Here is a 21322-nt window from a genome sequence, read left to right on the forward strand (position 1 = left end):
TTATCTTTTCTACCCCCGCTAATTTCACTCCAAATCCACTTTTTTGAGGTGACTTTTGTCTTCTTTCCTGGAAGTCCTTGGTGTCCTTGCGTTTTATATCTATCCTGCCTCCCCCCAGGCCCTCTCCCTCCCACACATCTCCCGATGTCCCTGCTCTCAAATGTTGTGTTTGTGTGCTTCCTCCCCTTCTCTCCCCAGCTTGTCGACCGCTCCCCTTTTTATATACTTTGTTTGCTTGTTTGTTTGATTTGTTTGTTTGATAAATGTTAGCTCTTTCACGAGCCTCGACTCTGTATACAAAAAATATATATATATATATCAAATACTTCCTTCAAATGCTTCTCAAGCCAACTGTTCACCACCAAGTCAGATCCTCCCCATACAAACATGCTCATACCTTTATACCCTCACAAACCCCCAGCCCTTCCTTTCCAGGTTAGTTGGGGCAAATTGTATGCACATTTTTCCTCCGAGGATCTTTCGATCCAGGCGTTGGAGTGCCCCTCCTCCACTTTTCTGCATGTTAATTCGTATGCAATTTAATTGTTTGTTTTTTTATTCTATTTTTTTATGTCACAATGTACTATTTTGCTGCCATTTCTGTTTTCTCTATGTTTGAATATTTATGATTGGTTGAATAAAACCATTTACTACCACTACCTTTCCACTATGTTCTGCTGTGTTTCCTGCCCTAGACTGTGGGTAGCAAGTGGTCCACTTCGAAGTTTGTTGACACCAGGTTCCATCGCTTTGCAACTTGTGGTCCCTGTCTGTGCAGCAATATCTGTACAACGAACAAATTCACCAGGTGGTTCACATGTGCCATGTGATCAGCCATCTTTGCATACAAAGGGCAACGAACACAGGCGCACACACCTCAGCACCGAAGCAGTCCTCACCCACTTAATCTGAAATAATTTTGGAGCTTGAAATGAAAAATGCTCGGCTTATACCTGAACCCGCTGCCTTCTCTGGACATGGCATGGTCAATCTTTATTAAACAAAAATAATCTGTTTGCAGATTTTAAAAAAAAAAGCATGCCAATCTCAGTCCTTTATTACTAGACTGCCTTAGCACAATGAAATAAAAATAAATATCTCCACAGTCAGCCGTCATCATTGCAACACGTTTACAAGTCGACATGATTAATTAAACAAAACCTTCACTGGAGCTTCGTCATCCACACAATGTGGTTTTCAGTATATATGTAAAAAAATGATTTTCACCATTCGTTTTTTAAACAGCCAAAGTAAAAGTACAGCAAACACCATAAACTAAAATGGGTTCTTGCATCTAATGTTTAACATTCATAATATGCAAAAAGTTGTGATGTGGAAAATCACCAACCACCCACCTGTCCCACCACTTCCGCCCAATCACCCGCCGCTTCTCCCCAACCACCCACTGCTTCCACCCAACCACCCACCCCGCTTCCACCCAACCACCCACGGCTTCCGCCCAACTACGCACGGCTTCCGCCCAGCCACCCACCGCTTCCGCCCCAACCACCCACAGCTTCCGCCCAACCACCCACCGCTTCCGCCCCAACCACCCACCGCTTCCGTCCCAACCACCCACAGCTTCCGCCCAACCACCCACCGCCTCACGCCAACCACCCACCGCCTCCGCCCAACCACCCACCCTGTTTCCACCCAACCACCCACCGCTTCCGCCCAACCACCCACCGCTTCAACCCACCCCGCTTCTGCCCAGCCACCCACCGCTTCTGCCCCAGCCACCCACCGCTTCTGCCCCAACCACCCACCGCTTCCGCCCCAACCATCCCAACCACCCACAGCTTCCGCCCAACCACCCACCGCCTCCCCCCAACCACCCACCCCCTCCGCCCAACCACCCACCCTGTTTCCACCCAACCACCCACCGCTGCCGCCCAACCACACACCGCTTCCGCCCAACCACACACCACTTCCACCCAACCACCCACCGCTTCCACCCAACCACCCACCCCGCTTCCACCCAACCACCCACCCCGCTTCCACCCAACCACCCACCCCGATTCCAACCAACCCCCCACCCCGCTTCCACCCAACCACCCACGGCTTCCGCCCAACCACCCACCGCTTCCGCCCAACCACCCACCGCTTCCGCCACCTGCTTGAGGACCAATTGTCTTAAACATTACAGCGATGGTCTCATTTGTCCGTTCGTTGTGCATTGCACAGCGTTATTAGAACAACTGTCTGAAGTTTTATCAATGTTAAACAAAGATCACATGAGGTATGCCGTTTATAGAGAATGTGCTTTTCGTTCACTTCATAAATCATCTGCTTAGAGTGCAATAGGGTAAGGCCTGTTCATCGCATGGCAATTGGGTCTGAGAAAGAAATCGTTCAAATCACTGTGAAGGAGGCACTGAAGCCAGTGCAGAATGGTATCAAATGAAAGCATTTGCACTACCCTTTTTGGAGAAGTGATACCTCAAACACGGTGATGCACCTCAACAACAAAAACAAATAGCCCGGCAAGCACACATTGGTGCAGAAACACAACCTCTGTCCCAATTGAAATGAAACGGACAAACAGGACATGCGACGAGAAAGAGCGATCTCAACTCTGTGTGGATGTAAAAGTTAATATGCAGAGCAAATTCAAATACTCAATGGCATCAATTTATTGCTCAACACTCTTCAAACGACCAGATCATCCCAACAGCTGCCTCAACTAACTTCAAACAGAGCGAACAGGCCAAGTACACCAGAGCTTTGGCACCACTTTCCAAAATGTGAACACTTCGCTAGCAATAAAAGTCAAGAAAGAACATTTCCAAATGATCTCCCACAATTAAGAGCAAATGTTCAAAATAGTCCGTAACGTTCAAAATAAGCCTTTGAAATGGGAAGAGTGGAAAGCTAACCCAATAAATGAGCCAAACAGGTGTTCACAACTCCATCGGAGGAGGGAACGTACACACAAAACAAAAGGATACAGCATCGTGCAAAGTTCCAGCAGTACTAAAGCCAATCGGTCGATCATCAGGTGGTCATTTTGATTTCTGTCTGCCGACTGCAGCAGGCCGGACCTGGAGGATTGGATTTACAAAGTGAAGCAAAGTGCCATTTGACCAGGAAAAGTCTCGTAACAGATCCGTGTTGTATGAACATTTGCCAATTGTAGAGAAAAGACTCGTGCATCACTGCCAATGCCTTGAGCATTTGGTCGCAGCGCAATCGATTCGATTCACTCCGTATCGGTCAAATCTCCCCTTCCTCCCTCCCCCCAAAAAAGAAAAAAAAAAAAAAAACTTCTTTGCCATCAAAAACCATTCCAGTAGTTTAGATTCTTGTTAAATGGATAAATCCAGATATACGTGACCACTCGATTTTTGAAATTATTGTTTGCGGCCACTGTTGGTCCAGGAGGTTCAGACAAACATCACGCCGATTGGTGAGCAAATCAAATGTTCTGGTGGTCGAGCCACCCAAGGTGGGTAACTCAGGGAGATGGAATATCATTGTGATTGGTCGGAAGTGCAGACGGTGCATTTGCCCCATCACCGAAAGGTAATGGGTCAGCCACGTCATGGTGTGTTGCATCACCACCAGCTTGCCTATTATCAGGCAAAGACAGCCTGTCATCGAGGGGAACCGAAGCAGAATCAAAAGCACGACCCACTTCCAAAGGCTGTATCGATCCATTTCGAGGCCCTGAAAAAGCACCAGGAAGCACGACGGCAGGCCTCCATCCGAGCCGGTGGGCCCACTCAAGAGTCCGTTTGCAGTCTTGCAGCATCGTGCTGTAAGTCACAGTGGGATAGCGTGCCGCTAACTTCTCCACAGTCGCATCCAGCACCTGAGCAAATCGAATGAATTACTAAGTCAGAAATGAAATTCGGTGCTCTCAGCAACCAGCATGCAACACATGAGACAAATGTTTTCATGAAAACACAAAATGCTAAAACATGTGCAGGTGCAAGGTATAATCCACTTGCATCTGACGTGACTTTTCATTTAAAATATTACACGAATAAATAGCACATGCATTGTAGATGAAGATCAAATGTTGTTGTACTGCATTCACAAAGACCTACACCAGAACATCTCTACAAAGGGAATGACAAATATATTAGTCAGGGGGTCAAATGCATATTTTGGCCTGACCTGGAAAGTGGTTCTAAAGTTTTTTTTCTCAGTGTTTTCATGTTATATAGGTATTGTACTCTATGAAACTGCATGATGGCATTCTCCCATCATTGAGCATTTTCATAGAACAGGCTTTATACAATTGCGGTTATCGGGAAGCAAAACACTGTCTTTAGAGGGGTGGGGAAAATAGAAATACCCTTATATCTTTGCAAGCATTCAAGCTAGGGTCTTGATTTTTTGCATATGGGTGTATCTTGACCATACCTATTCGTGGGTCAAAGGTCAAAGTCATGGTCAAAGGTCAAATATCTGGGTCAAACGTGTACAACTCAGCATTGTTTATACACTGTGATATATTTCTCATTATACTGAACCTGTATCCATTGTTATAACGTCTAATGTCTTGTTATAAGGTCTCATGAGCTCAATACTGAATGAAGAAATGCTAGACTACATAATATTTATTGAGTTCTTTATGATTTTATGTTCAAAGATTACATCAAATCTGGTTGCGTAAATGATCTGTATATGGTGTAACCCAACTCCCACAACTCTCTCACAACATGTTCTACAGCATTTCACCAAAGGGGACCACGTTGTGGGGCACATTGATGGCATATGGAATGGAATCTGGTCTGATATGCTCATCGAGACCACGTTCATGAGATATGGCAAAGGCAAGCACGGCATAATAGGCATCACACTTAACCCCAAAGCTTTGAAATCTTGGGCATTGAGCCTACATGTCTGCGGTCAGATAGCTACCGATGTAGCTGAAATGCGAGGTGATGAGAGTGTAGCTAGGCAGGCAAGCGTGCACAAAGAAGAAAGCAAATCTAGGATAAAATCTGATGCAAAGGATCGACAGGACATAAGAGTGAAGATGGCCCAGTGCATACCACCACTTGACCACTAGCAGCACCCAGAGGGATCAATTGTGAACATAGTTACTGGAAGGGTACAATCATCTTCAACAGTTAATGTTCACAAATCAATTGAAATCGGGAGCAAACAATCTGTGGAATTTACAGAGGCTTTACATCGAGGCTTTCATCACAAGATTGAAAGAAGGATAACTTCAATGGCAGACACGAAGAAGTCTGTAAATATCGGCACACAGAAGGTTTTTGATACAAACCTAATCTACAGTCGTGTCATATGTCTGCAGGCCAGTAATAGGGATATAGACATTGACCATCTGATGTCCCATGAATTGGCTCCACTGCCAACGGCTCTTTTTGTACACTCTGGTGACATGCAGATATCCACATCTAAATTCATCTTGAAAACAGATATGAAAATTGAGGTGTCATCAAGAGTAGCCCATGAAGAAATAGAAGTCACTGTCGTTGATGGGTGTGCCCTTCTCTGGATACCTGGTTGGCCTACTGTTGGAAATGTGCAGACTGACATTGATGCCTTCAAGCACAAAATAGCAGAGAAGCTCTCCAAATGTGATGTCTATCTAGTCTTTGATAGATACAATGAATTCAGCACCAAAGATTCAACACGATTAGCCAGGGGTACTGGCAGGGTGTATCAGTTGACACCCTCAACACCAATCCCCGCACAGAAAGCAGTATTGACTGTTACAGGCAATAAGAAGCAGCTCATCAAACTGATATGCAAGGACTTGCAAAGAGATGAAGACTTTGTTCAGAACCATACACAGGAGCACACACTTTTGATAACAGGACAAGAGGAAACTATCGAGATTAGCGAGGGCATTGTCATAGAAAGACGAGATCTGTATACCAGTCATGAGGAAGCTGACAATATTATAGTGCAGCAGGCATTTATGGCAGCTTCAGAGGGGGCATCCGGTGTAGCTGTGGTGGCTGATGATACAGATGTGTGGGCCCTTCTGTTGCACCACTATCTGGAGCAGAATCTTGACATCCCAATTATAATGCAATCTCCTATACATGGAAGAAGTGTCATAGACGCAACCGCTGCCCAATATGCAGACCTCATTCCAAACCTGCTTGCAGGACACTCCTTATCTGGATGTGATACTGCAGCAGGATGCTTTGGCATCGGGAAGAAGAAGATGTTGAACACTATAAAACAACACTTACTGAGTCTTCTTGGAGAAATTGAGCCCCCCCCCCGGGCCTGAAGTAGTGAAGCAGGCAACTCAATTCGCTGTTGCTACTTACGGTCATAAAAACTGCCATACTCTCTGTGAGGCTAGAGCAAAGGTATGGAAGACCAGAATAGGCAAGGGGAGCAGCACAATGCCAAAACTCTGTTTACTCCCACCAACTGATGCTGCTTTCCAGGAAAATCTGAAAAGAACACACCTACAAACTTTCTTGTGGAAGAATGCCTTGAGGTCTGAGCCTCAGAAGTTAGACCCGTTAGAGTATGGATGGAGCAAAGATGGGGATATGCTCTGCCCAACTACAGTTCCTGCAGGAAGTGAACTGGTCCCCGAGTACATCCAAAAGATCATCAGTTGTGGCTGCTCCAGTGACACACCATGTGAAAGTATTCGATGTGGGTGCAACAATGAGATGGAATACTGCTAATGGAATACTGCTCTCCCCTCTGGGCTGGTGCTCCTGCCTCACACCTAGCTCGTCTTCACGCTGTTGAAACCAAAGCGTTCAGAATCATTGGAATCTTCCGCGATGAAGCTAACTCCAAGGGCCTTTCACTCACTCACTCACCGCAGGCAGGTTTGGTGGTCTTTCCGTCTTCTACCAACTCCTCTCTGGCCTTGCCCCCCCCCCCCCCCAGCTCTCTCTGGGCTCTGTCCCCCAAATATTCCTCCAGGTCGCACAAGATCTGCCTGCAACCCTCTTATGGTTAAGCTGCCAAAATCAAGACTCTCTGCTCACCTTCACTCCTTCATTCCTCTTTTCTCCCACCTCTGGAACAAACTCCCTCACTCTCTTCAATCCCACTCCACCCTCCAGGTCTTTAAAACAGCTGTTCACCACCATCTCTTATCTTCCCCCATCCAAAACCTTGATCTTTTCGACCCCCGCTAATTTCACCCCAAATCCACTTTTTTGAAATACCAACTTCTGTCCTGGAAGTCCTTGGTGTCTTTGTGTTTTATACTTCTCCCACCCCCCACCCTTCTCATGCCTCCTCCCCCCAAGCCCTCTCCCTCCCACACATCTCCCTGCTCTCAAATGTTGTATTTGTGTGCTTCCCCTTCTCTCCCCATCTTGTCTTCCGCTCCCTCTTTTTATATATTTTGTTTGTCTGCTTGATTTGTTTGTGAAATAAATGTTAGCTCTTTCACGAGCCTCGATTCAGTAAACAAAAAAAACAGAAAAAAAAAACAAAGCAGGAATGACTTGCTCAGTCTTCTGTGCCTGTCAGCAACAGGACGCAGCATCAGTATGTCACAACAGAGTGAATACTATATCACCTGATAGTGATGATGAAACAAGCGATGAAGGGGAAGATGGTGATGATTACAATAACACTGATGATTGATGATGTTTATGATATAAGAATTATTTTAAAACCAAATACAGAATATGTACAATTTTGGTGATTTAGTAACCTATGAATAGGTACACCATATACAGATCATTTACGTAACCAGATTTGATGTAATCTTTGAACATAAAATCATAAAGAACTCAATAAATATTATGTAGTCTAGCATTTCTTCATTCAGTATTGAGCTCATGAGACCTTATAACAAGACATTAGACGTTATAACAATGGATACAGGTTCAGTATAATGAGAAATATATCACAGTGTATAAACAATGCTGCGTTATACAAGTTTGACCCAGATATTTGACCTTTGACCATGACCTATGACTTTGGCCTTTGACCCACGAATAGGTATGGTCAAGATACACCCATATGCAAAAAATCAAGACCCTAGCTTGAATGCTTGCAAAGATATAAGGGTATTTCTATTTTCCCCACCCCTCTAAAGCCAGTGTTTTGCGTCCCGATAACCGCAATTGTATAAAGCCTGTTATATGAAAATGCTCAATGATGGGAGAATGCCATCATGCAGTTTCATAGAGTACAATACCTATATAACATGAAAACACTGAGAAAAAAACTTTAGAACCACTTTCCAGGTTCAGCTCCTGGCCCCCTGACTATATGTGCTGTCGTGGCCAAAAATATTGGCACCCTTGCACCTGTTTCAAATAATTCACCATTTCTTTCAGAAAATTGTTGAAATTAAAAAAATCTTTTGATATTCACAAATGTGTTTATTTGGTTTGTAGTGGAACAAAACAAAAAAAGCTGAAATAATTACTAAATCTAAGCTTATTCCACACAGAAATCCTAAAATGGCCCGGACAATATTATTGGCACCTTTTAGAAGTTGTTAGAAACAATTAGATTTCAAACAGGTGATTCTCCTTTACTTTGGAATTGAACTCACCTGTGGTGAGTTGCATGTGCCTGCAATATAAACATAGGGGCAATACCCCTGGTGCTCACCTGGTAGAATAAACAGTATACTGCACCGACTGAATGTATTTCAAACCAATTTCAATGGTTGCCAGAAGACAGGGCAGCAGGTAGAATCATACTAACATAATAATAAGACTTTAAACAAACAAACAAAAAAATACCTATTTTAGGGGGGGGGGGGGCAACCCCCTCCACCAACCCCCAAACCCGTATACCTCCTCAGACCAATTTTTTTAATGCCGTGAACAAACTTAGGTACATCACGTGTGATGAAGGTTGTGGTGAAGTTTCATCAAAATAGTGTGTGTAGTTTCGGAGGAAAAAGCAAATTCCTATTTTTGAGGGTCAAACCTGGATCCACTTTGGCCACGGTTAATCCCTTTAGACCCCGATTTTTTTATGCCGTGAACAAACTTTAGTTACAACACAACAAATATCATTTGTGCCAAGTTTGGTCAAAATCCCTTCAGCGGTTTCGGAGAAGAAGTTGCAAGTGTTTACGGACGGACGGACGGACTGACGATGCGCCATCGCATGAGCTCCCCTGAACTTCGTTCCGGGTGAGCTGAAAATCACTCATTCAACCAGTTTGAGTAGAGAAAAGGAGTCATTCTGCTGTTTTGTGTCACTGTGTGCACCGCAATGAGCATGGAGAAAAGAAAGAAAACCAGAGAATTGTCTAAGTTGGTCAGACACAAGATTGTAGCCAAGCATGGACAATCTCAAGGCTACAAGTCCATCTCCAGAGACATCGATGTTCCTGTGTCCACCGTACGCAATGTTATCAGGAAGTTTAAGGCCCATGACACTGCAGCCAACCTCCCTGGACGTGGCCGCAAGAGAAAACGTGATCGAAGATTGCAGCGAAGGATTGTTCAAATAGTGGAAAAAGCACCTCAATCAACTGCCAAACAGATTCAAGCTGACCTTCAGACACAACGTACGACAGTTTCAACTAGCACCATCTGTCACCAACTCAATTAACCCTATCGGACCCGTTCCACTAAAGCGAGCGCTGCTCGTGAGGACCAGCCACTTCCAGCTGTGTCATGCAGTTATATGAATGGTGAAATTCATGTCAGAAGGTTGAGTATGGCCATGGCGACTGAAGTCGACAGCGGGTCCGATAGGGTTAAAGGGGGATCTATGGTAGGAGACCCAGGAGGACCCCACTGCTGAGAGAGAGAGACATAAGAAAGCCTGACTGGAGTTTGCCAAAACACAGCTGAACAAGCCAAAATCCTTCTGGGAGAATGTCATGTGGACAGATGAGACCAAATTAGACCTTTTTGTTAAAGCACATCATCTCTAAGTTTACAGAAAACAAAATGAAGCCTTCAAAGAAAAGAACACCTTCCCTACAGTCAAACATGGAGGAGGTTCAGTGATGTTTTGGGGTTGCTGTGCTGCCTCTGGCACTGCGTACCTTGAATGTATGCATGGAATCATTAAATCAGGAGCTTACCAAGGCATGTTGGAGCTCAATATTCAACCCAGTGTCAGAAAGCTGGGTCTCTGTCGAAGGTCATGGGTCTTTCAGCAGGACAATGACCCCCAAACACACTTCAAAAAGCACCCAGGAATGGTTCAAGACAAAACTCTGGACTGTTCTGAAGTACCAGCAATGAGTCCAGATCTAAATCCCATTGAACACTGGTGGGGAGATCTGAAAACAGCAGTTGGAAGAAGGTATCCTTCAAATCTGGGAGAACTGAAGCAGTTTGTACAAGAAGAGTGGCCCAAACTTCCAGTACAGAGGTGTAGGAAGCTCATTCATGGCCACAGGAAGCACTTCACTGCAGTTATTTTGTCCAAAGGCCGTGCTACCAAATATTAAGTCTTGGGTGTCAATAATTTTGTCAATGCCATTTATTTTTATTTTCTGATTTAAAAGGATATATTAAGTTCCGAATCAAAAACAAAGGTTCTGTCATAATAGCAGTGAAATAAAGAATTGTGGAGACCAAATACTTTTGTCAATTTCAACTTATTTTTAGAGAAAATTGTATTCTTTGAAAAAAGTGCAAGGGGGCCAATATTTTTGGCCACGATATATATTGGTCGGACAACTTTGTTGTTCTGTCTGTCAATCGCCTACAGGTCACAATTCCAAACCGTCATCAGCAAGAAGTCTATTGATTTTGAGGCCAAAGGTCAACTTGAGGTCAAATTTCTAAAATTGTCATTTTTCACCTGATTGAATTGAAAGTTTAACAGGATTTGTATATTAGGTCACTGAATTGGGAAACCAACTATTTTGAGGTTAAAACGTCAAAGGTCAACTCAAGATCAAGCTTCTAAAATCATCAAATTTCATCCTATTGACCTGAGCTTTGAGTGAATCTTGATGAAATGGACAATTTCATGTATCTATTTCAACATTTTTGGGAGGGGTGGAAGGGGAGGTGTGGTGGAGGTTGGGGAGTGGAGTTTGCAAGTATTGTGCTCTGCACGACGTCTTTCTTGTTTGTTTGTTTGTCCTCTCAAAACGTGAGTTTGTGTATTAATTACACTAGCAGATTACCTGCCCTACGGGCGACCCTATGGGCGATCTTGTTGCAAGCGTACAACACATTTTCTGCCATCTCTCATTGAGGATATTTTCTGCTGATGCAACTGCTTTGACTTGGATTTCTTGATTTCCTTTGGCAATATTGCTGGCTCTCTGTTCAACTTAGGTGGCCTTGGTTTATGAGACACCTCAATTTTCCAAAAAAAAACATCAACCGTCACCCTAGCTAACAATACCCACGACCAACCCACACTCACCTCTTCTCCCCGTACCCCCCCCCCTCCCCCACCATCTCCTCAAAATCGCCCTTCAACCGGCACCCTGGCTAACAATACCCACGATAACCTCACACCACCCTCTTTCCTCCCCTCCACCATCTCCTCAAAGTCCCCCATCAAACGTCACCTTAGCTAACAATACCCGTGACAACCCCACAACACTCTCTTTCTTCCCCTCCACCATCCTCTCACAATCCCCTATCAACCATCACCCCCAGCTAACAATACTCACGACCACCCCCACACCATCTCTCTGTTCAACTTAGGTGGTCTTGTTCTTTGAGGCATCCCAATTTTCCAAAAACAAACAAACAAACCATCAACCATCACCCTAGCTAACAGTACCCACGACCAACCTAGACCATCCTCTTCCACTCCTCCCCCGCCCCTCCAACATGCCCTCACAATCCCCCTACAACCGTTACCCTAGCCAACAATACTCGCAACCACCCCACACCATCCCCCAACAAGCATCACCATAGCTAACAACACTCACGACCAACCCACACACCCCGCCCCCCTCCAACATCCCCTCGGAATGCACTGTCTCGATGTACTGTCTTCGGCAGGATCATCGACAGGATCGGCAGGATCGAATTCATAATGTGATGTCACTGGCAAACTCGAAAATGGACACTCCAGAACATTTTTCGGCACTTCATGATTCACAAATAAAATAAAATAAAATCCCCTTCAAATTAGACTGTGATTAATGATTGTCAATGGTTTTCAGAAGAAGAAAAAATGTGTTTTGGTTCCCCTTTACGGGTCGTTTGGGTCTTTTCAGTCTTTTGGGTCTTTTTGGTCTTCAGGGTGTTTTTGGTCTTGTGGGTGTTTTTTGTCTTCAGGGTCTATAAGGGTATTTGGGGTATTTTAGGTCTTCAGGGTATTTTGGATCTTTGGAGTCCATTGGGTCACCAGGGACTTTTTAACCTTTTGGGTCTTTAAAAGGTCTTTGGGGTCTTTTCATATTTTCGGAATTTGGATCTTCAAGGATCCGTGTAATGTAATCCGTAATGTATAAGAGTGCGTTGCCATACAGGACACCGGGATAATTACAGGTTTCACATACCGGGGAGTTAGCCTAATCCCTATTCTACCTATCACCCGATCATCCTCGTATGATCACAGGTACACACTTAATCCGGCAAACCGGGCTAACAGAAATTACAGGTGAGGTTTCCCCATCACAACAGACGAAGCACCTACCTATGCAGATCTACCTGGATGGGTGTCCCGTATGGCAACGCACTCTTATACATTAGATAGATCCATTCGTGCACCACATTAATGAATTCCCCCGCCGCCACAATGACTGACCGAAAAAACAAGCAGGAAGCGGCCGCACAGTGGTACACCATGGCGATCAGACATCGACCAGGCAGGCGGCGAGCCACGCCCAGAAGGACTCTTGATTGGCTGGGGGGAGGGGCGAGCAAGAAACAGGGCACCGATTGGCGAGTATGGGAGGACGTGTGATTGGTCAGGGGAAGGGCAGAAAGCTTCCCCTTGATTGGTGGAAGGAGCGACATACTGATTGGGCACCGACCGATGGCATGATACGAAGGGAAAAAAGCGCTCGGCCAATGAGAGGACACCAACGCGATCGTAAGATTCTAGAGGTCGAGGGGCGCCGCGCTGGTTGGAGGAGAGGAGGGCTTACGTCACGAGGCGATTGAAAAACCGACGATCGAGCTGACATCTTGTCTTCTCGTGTTGGGTTCCATCCTGCCCGGACCTCTTTTCCTTTCTCTCCGTTTGGACCTCTTCCCTTTGCCCTCTTGCTTGTGGACTGTCCTTTTGCGCTGGGCCTTCTCTTGTGTTGGACCTCGTCCCGGTTGGATTCTCGCTCGTTGGACGTTGGTGCGCCGACGATTCTCTTACCCAGCATTCACGCACGGACCTCGCGAAGGAACGCATGGGGACACGAGGCTTGGCATGCAGTGGCGTCCGTGGGCCTGGTGAAGTGTGAACGGGGGCGAACGAGGCCTGCTTCCTGCTGACCGGAGCTGCGTCGGACGACGCAATCGAGCCAGATGATCCCTGACTGCCAGACTGAGATAAGCTCACATTCACAAACACAACGAAAGGGTTATTTTATTATTCATTCCCCTGTGCTGTATGTGAAGTCTGTGAGTGGGGACGTCCCAACCGAGGTTATAGTTTTTATCGTCGCGTTCCTTTTCCCGATAGTTATTATAAATAAACCATTTCATTATTTTCTTTTCTATTCTAAATTCCGTGTTCGTGTGAGTTAATTTTCGCAGGTTGTAGACGCTGGCACCTGCTGACCGTGAGGTAAATCTCGCCGCTTCTTCCTCTTTCCCTCTTTACCCCGCGCACGTGTATAGGAAATCTGCCATTTATCGTCGCCTCGGAGTTAAAGCTCGCTTTGGCCATCCACGATTTCCCCCATCTTAACCGAGGGGCAATCGCACGACAATACATACATACAAACACTTGCTCCATTATATATAGATTGGACCCTCAATGAGCCCCAAGACCCTCTCAAGGTTTTATAACCCTGAGACCCATTAAGACCACGAAACCCGAAGGACGAAGAAGACCCACAAATACCTTCAGACCCTTTAAGACAACTAAGACCCTCGATAACCCAAAGACCATTTCAGAACCCAAAGACCACGAATCTTTCAAACTCTAAGACCCGTTAAGACCCTTTAAAACTCCTACTTTTCCTACTTCTCAATCAACTATCTTCAATCACAACACATTCACCTTCTCTTGGATATGGGTACAAATAAACTGCATTTATCAAGATTAAGATCCAATGCAACTTCGCAATCAACATGTGACAAAGCACAGCTAACCTGCCTCCAGCCAGTCTTTTGAACATGCGATCACATGAGAGGCATGTAATTCACTTTTATGAGTGTCAAAATACCAATTTCCCTTCCACTTGAACCTTTCAACAAAGCATGAGCACAGATCAACATTTCGTTCCTTCGGAGGAGGCCGATATTGTCAAACTCGACAACCCAATAACCACAGTTACTGTACATCATCGAAGTGGGGGAATTAACCCAACTGCAGGATTACCACTACTATTACCGCTGGTGAAGAGTGGTACTGCACAATCCTGGTGTTCTTAGTGTGTGCTCACTTTATCACAGCGCATGAGCCCCAAGTACGTGAGTGAATGGCAGGCCCGAGAAATCTCCGTGGCTCCTTCATCCGTGATCTCCTGGCACCAGCCCACGTCCACCGTCTTTATGCTGTGGCTGTATTGTCCAATGGCCATCAGAGCTGAGACGCATCATTTGTTAGCACAAGTCTCTCACAAAAGAGGCGCACAGCATGTTGTAATTGATGAAGACATATAGTGAGTGAGCATGCAAAACAAAAGCATTATATTTCAATCCATCTTTCGCCCTGTTCACGTGACTCGTGGTTGTCCCTCTTGGCCCTCTCCCCGTTGGTATTTTGTGAATATAAGTTTGTTCTTCACGGTTCTGTTTAAATATTATTTAAATATATTTAAACTTTCCCCTGCAGTGTTTTATTCAGTGGTATATTACAACACACTGTTTTTCTTCCAATTTAAAAGGCTTTTTTCAATTTCCTCTCCAACTCACTCCACTTCAAAAAAAAAAATTCAATCTCTTATACTTCTCCCTCACTACATGTTCTAAATTCACATTCATTCCACCCCTCCTCCATCGTTCTTAATCGGATCGCTAACTTGAAAATCACAATAAACCCAATTTGTTATAAATGTTCGTCTTTCATTAATCATCCACTTTCTAAACTCCCCTCTTGCCCCTCCCCTCCAAATCCCCCCCCCCCTTGCGCCTACACTCCTAAACTCCCCCCTTACCCCTCCCCTCCTAAACTCCCCCCTAACCCACCCCCCCAACCTCTTCCCTTCAAATCTCCCCCCATACCATTCGTCTCCAATTCTCCCTCCTCCCCCCTCCTCCTCAAAGCCACCTCCTCGCCACTTCGTCTCCCTTCTATCTCATACCACCACCTCCCCCAACCTTCTACCTGCCTCTGCCCCCCCTCAAACAACCCCTCACTGTGCCTCATCCCATCACCGTCAAACCTTTCGTCCTCCTCATCCTTCCCTTTCTTGTAACTCTTCTGTAATATCAAACACACTATCAACTGCTCTCCCTACCTCCCCCTCTCATCCTTCATCTTACCCTACCCCTCCCCTCCCCTGTCCTGTACCCGATGCTCCCCCTCTCTCTTCATTAACGGTAAGGACCTCAAATATCCGGGGCCTTCGCTCAAACCTGACTGATCTCTCCATACAGGTTGCTTCTGACAATCCAGACTTGATCTGCTCAACAGAAACTTTCCTCCTTCAAGATGTCTCTGATTCCTTAATATCTCTTCCTGGTTACTCCCTCCTCCGGTATGATAGACCTGAGCCTCGTCCTGGTGGTGGGGTTGCTATCCTTATCAAAAACTCTCTTCCTCACTCTCCTTGCACTGCCCTCTCTCCACCTCACCCCCAGGAGTACCTCTGGCTACGGCTTCCTCTCCGCTCCCACCTTTTGTTCATATGTGTTCTGTACCGTCCTCCAAACAGTGATGACTCCATTTACATTTCGCTGTCGGACAACATGGACCAACTTCTATCAACTCATCCAAACTCTCTCTTCCTCATATGTGGCGACTTCAACTGTCATCATGCCAGCTGGCTGGGTGTGGGTTCCTCTCTCACCAGTCATGGCACCTCAGCAAAGGACTTCTGTGACTCACTGGGATTGACACAATCTGTCAATTTCCCGACCCGGATCTCAGTCAATGGAGTATCTTCTCTTCTAGACTTGGTTATGACAAACTTCCCTGCAAATGTCTGCTGCTCTTCTTCCGATCCAATCGGTTCTTCTGATCATGTGCTTGTTAAAGTGGACATCTCTCTGGCCATTGTCAGAGAGCCTCCTCAGCGTCGACAAGTCTGGCATTTCACTCAGGCCAACTGGCACGGTCTTCACGGTCACGGCCATAAATCATCTGGACTGGTCTTCCATCTCTACCGCCTCTGACATCAACTCATCCTGGGAATTCTTCCAAAGTAAATTGCTCTCTCATGCACAGATTTATCCCATCTCGTCTTCAGTTGTCATGCCCTTCCTCCCATCCATGGTACACTGAATCTTGTGGTGAGGCAGTTGCCCTGAAACAACTTGCCTTTGTCTCTTGGAAGGCTAATCCAACTGAAGGCAATCTCAGTTCCTTCCACCAAGCTCGGAACAAGTGTGTGTCTACCCTCAGGAGTGCCAGGAAGCACTATCTCTCCACACTCAAGAATGAACTCTCAAACCTGTCTCCTTCCTCCAAATCCTGGTGGCGTCTGGTCAAATCCGTTTCTGGTGTTTGTTCCCCCTCCATCCCTCCCTTACCTCAAATGGCTACACACTTGACACCGCACGTGACAAAGCCGAATGCCTCAACTCTTTGTTTGCCTCAAAATCTTGTGTCCCAAACCCATCTCTATCTGTTCCCACCTTACCCAGTCGAACCCAACTGCTCCTGGACTCTGTGTCCTTCTCTCCTGACAAGGTGGAAAAGTTTATATCAACCCTCGACTCTGATTCTGCAACTGGACCTGACGGCATCAGCCCACGGGTCCTAAAATCCTGCTCTGCCGCTCTATCTCACCCTCTCTCTGTTCTTTTCACCCTCTCTCTGTTCTTATCACCCTCTCTTTTGCTCAAGGTCATCTGGCAGCATCTGCAAAATCAGCAAACATTACCGCTTTACACAAAAAATGTGCTAAAACAGATCCTTGCAACTTCAGACCAATCAGCCTGCTCCCAATTATCAGCAAAGTCATGGAATCCATCATTGCTTCGGATATCAAATCCTTCCTCTTCCTCAATGGATTGATCTCCGATCATCAATTTGGATTCAGACCAGGTCATTCTACTCTGGACATGCAGCTTCTGCTGTCTCAACAATGGATGGAGGTCCTCAAGGCCAAACAGGAAATCAGAGCTGTCTCCCTTGACATGTCACGTGCCTTCGATACGGTCTGGCACCCAGCTCTGCTCACCAAACTCTCCTCCTATGGTATCCATGGAAATCTCCACACATGGCTTGCGGACTTCCTCTCTGGTCGTAGTCAACGTGTGGCCCTGAATGGATTTCTCTCATCTGCCCTTCCTGTTCAGGCTGGAGTTCCCCAAGGCAGTGTTCTGGGCCCTGTGCTTTTTCTGGTCTTTATCAATGATCTCTCCGACTCTCTGGAAAATCCTCTCTATCTCTTTGCTGATGACTCCACTCTCTGCCGCTCCATTCTTCTTCCCTCAGATCGGCAGTCTGCAGCCTCCTCACTCTCTGAAGACCTGGACAAAATCACAGACTGGTCAAACAAGTGGAACATGTCTTTCAATCCTGACAAATCTCACACTCTTACTATGTCTCTCCGAAAAGACAGACTGGACAACCCTCCCATCTACTTTCTCAACAATCCTCTCCAATAAGTTCTGTCGCTCAAGCTTTTGGGTCTCACTATCTGCCATGATCTTTCTTGGGAAAACCACATTTCCAAGCTGGCCTCCAAAGCCAGTCACCGACTGGGCATCCTCCGTCGTGCGAAGTCTTTCCTTGGCACACCTGAGCTCCTCACCACATACAAGGCTTTCATCCGCAGCGCAATGGAATACTGTTCTCCCCTAAGGGCCGGTGCTCCTGCCTCACACCTCGCTCGGCTTCACGCTGTTGAAACCAAAGCTTTCCGAATCATTGGAATCTCCCGCGATGAAGCTATCTCCGAGGGCCTTTCACTCATTCACCGCAGGCAGGTTGGTGGTCTTTCTGTCTTCTACCGACTCCTCTCCGGCCTTGCTCCCCCAGCTCTCGCTGTGCTTTGTCCCCAAAATATTCCTACAGGTCGCACAAGATCTGCCAGCAACCCTCTGATGGTTAAACTGCCGAAATCTAGGCTCTCTGCTCACCTTCACTCTTTCATTCGAACAACCCTCCAGGTCTTTAAAACAGCTATTCACCACCATCTCTTATCTTCCCCCATCCAAAACCTTGATCTTTTCTACCCTTGCTAATTCACCCCAGATCCACTTTGTTTGAAATTCCAACTTCTTTCCTGGAAGTCCTTGCAGTGTTCATATGTTTTATACCTCTCCCACCCCCCACCCCCTTCCCATGCCTCCCCTACCCCCCAAAGCCCTCTCCCTCCCACAGATCTCTCGATGTCCCTGCTCTCAAATGTTGTGTTTGTGTCCTTTCCCCTCTCTCCCCATCTTGTCTACCGCTCCTCATGTTATATATTTTATGTGTTGGTTTGTCTTTCTGTGTGATTAATGTTAGCTCTTTCACAAGCCTCGATCTTGTATATTTAAAAAAAAAAAAAAAAAAATCCACATGTTTGAACGAGATAATAAAATTTGACGAAAATGCATCGATGGATCGGTCTCTGCCCACATTACATGTCAATCCAATGTTACGTTTCCTTACAATTGAAGGTCACAGTGAGAGAGATGAGATATGTTGGAGAGAGAGGGAGAGAATTTTAACTCGAGTTGTGATCTGCAAAACGATATTCAAAGGGCACATGACCTTTGTTTGACCTGTTGAGCCCAAATTGAATCCATTAATCTTTGTGTACCACATATATATTGTCCTGTGGACGACTCGATTAAGACAGAACGTCCATGGATGGCAATCGATCTTAATGAGGCATTATCCAATTCAATGGTGGATTATACGCTAGTAGGGGAGTTTGGGGGAGAATGGCCACTTACCTTCACGGACCCGCGCAGTCTTCAACCTGCGAAAAGTAATTCACAAACGAAAACGGAATTATGTACAAAAAGAAACGCGTTTATTTTCCGGAACCCGAGAACAATGGACGCGACGATAAATAACTAAGACCAATGTTGGGATCCGACTCACAGACTTCAACAACAGCACAGGAGAATGAATTAAGCAAATAAATCATTGTGGGCTGTGGGTTCGTCTTATCTGTCTGGATGTGGTAGTCAGGAATTGTCCGGGATGGTCAGCACCAAGCGCAGTCATCCGACCGCGCTCTGGTTGGCACGAGCCCCGGCCTCGCTGCACGGTCCGTTCCATGCCACACAGCACACCACTCGCACGCAGGCAACAGGAGAGGATGAACAACAGGGGAGGATGATCGTCGGCGCTCAATCACCAAGGTCCAAACGGGAACAAGAAGCAAGGGCAGAAGGGAGGTCCAGGCAGGAAGGAAGCCAAAATGAGGAGAGGGAAAATGTCAGCTCGCCCGTCGTTTTGTCACTCGTCCTCTGACGTCAGCTCTCTTCCCCTCCAACCAGTGCGTTATTTCCTTGTGGCCTTTTGCGCCTTCCTGACGTCCTGGTGTTTTCCCCCCAATGGGCACGTCGCTTGCTGGTAATGTTTCGCACCTTCCACAGTGATTCATCGAGCGTCTCACGCCTTTGGTGTTACGTCATCGTGTGGCACGTCATTGTCGGTGGCCAATCAGTGTGACACGTCCTTCATCTTCCCTACTCTCCAACCAGCGACCTGCTTATTGCTCGCCCCTCCCCCCGGCCAGTCACGAGCCATCCTGGGCGTGTCTCTCAGCCTGCCTGTTCGATTTTTGCTGACCTGCCGGTGTTGTCAGCCCAAGTGCGTGGTCGCTTGCTGTCTGCTCTTCTGGTCAGTTTTATCGTCTTGTGGCGGAGGGGGATTTAATTAGTGTGTGCACTAATGGATCTATCTACTGTATCAGAGTGCGTTGCAAACGCGGGACACCGGGATGCTCACAGGGGGACGACACACTGGGGAATTAGCATAAACCCGAGAACTACTTAACATGCCCCGCCCCCTCATGGCGGGGACACAGATACGCAGCTTAATCCAACAAACCGGGCTACAGAACTTATTACATCAAGATTCCCTATCACGACAGTCGAGCACAGACCTATGCAGATCTACCTAAATCTATATATGCCCCTACCCAAAATTCATAACACAGCTCCCGCCTTCCCCCCTCTCCCCTGGAACCATAGCACCTGAAAGGTTCACAGCAGGCACTACCACTCCAGTCTTAACTCTAACTGTCTCACACTTATTTAGCCTATGAAATAAAGCAGGAGGGCTGTGGGAAGTGAGCCGAAGCTACCTACCTATGCTCCTTAACATGCTAACCCCCTTAGAAATCATGCAAATATGTACAATCATTATAATTGGTCGCTCATGCGGAGGAAGGGGAGCAAACGACACTCAAACCTACCTTAACCACAATATTAACCTTATTCAAAACTTTTTTTAAACTCTAAAACATTTGTACAACCCCTTCCTACAGACCCCCCCCCCGGTGGATACCACAAGACAACGTTACCTGCGGGGCCATCCCAATGCACCCCAAATTTCCGTAGGCCCTGTCCTGGTGTTACAGGTGAGTGACATGGCTCGGTGGATTTTGCCCACGTTCACTCAACACAAACCCATAACCACGCATACACATTCCAAAAACCACACATTTCAAAAAAAAAAAAATCATTGCAACACTTATTTCACCCCGCCTGCAGGACCATGGCACTGATGTCATATAAAAGTGTGGTGGCAATAATTTGGGGGCACCCATATTTCTCGCAGCTTCTCCCTTTATAATACTGAGTATTGGCCCCGCTATACCCTCCAAAACCTCTCGCAGGGCAGTCCAAGACCATAAATGACATTTCCACTACTTGCGTCCCAGCCGTGTTATGTCAGCCCAGCCATGTTATGTTCTCCCTGTGGCCTTGTCCCCTTAACAAGGCTCCTCACTGTCTGGCCCACACCTTTGATTTCTCAGTATGGGATGAGGGGAGGGGGGGGGGGACCATGTATAATAACCGGCTTGACAGTAAGAACTTTAATGTTTTCAGTGTATGGCCTCGGGGCGCTTCCTTGTGCATTGTATGCATCACGACTTGCTACTTGCTATTGTGGGTCGTGCTGCCGTGTACCGGGCGCCGCCGTCTCGGTGCATAACTGGAAACATTCCATGCATGTAACAGGCTCTTGTAATAAACACCGTGTGAACAGTTCTGAGTGCTTCCCG

At 46.4% G+C, this 21322-nt stretch overlaps 1 protein-coding gene across 6 annotated transcripts in view; it reads right to left on the minus strand.

The window, feature by feature from the left end:
- Positions 1-2609: 2609 nt before the first annotated feature.
- The window catches only part of LOC137422105 (F-box/LRR-repeat protein 17), a 124634-nt gene continuing 105921 nt past the window's right edge, over positions 2610-21322 (minus strand). For 4 of the 6 annotated variants that reach the window (XM_068108858.2, XM_068108859.2, XM_068108857.2 and 1 more), the window contains 2 exons: positions 14423-14565; positions 2610-3811 (listed from right to left, as the gene is read on the minus strand). In XM_068108858.2, the coding sequence (XP_067964959.2) occupies positions 3455-3811; positions 14423-14565 (500 nt within the window). In that variant the 3' untranslated portion in view covers positions 2610-3454. The remainder of the gene's footprint in view (positions 3812-14422; positions 14566-21322) is intronic. The other 2 variants (XM_078772901.1, XM_068108860.2) reach the window with 1 other exon arrangement.

This window comes from Myxine glutinosa, chromosome 2, assembly GCF_964187855.1.
Source record: "Myxine glutinosa chromosome 2, kmMyxGlut1.1, whole genome shotgun sequence".
NCBI classification, from domain to species: Eukaryota; Metazoa; Chordata; class Myxini; order Myxiniformes; family Myxinidae; genus Myxine; species Myxine glutinosa.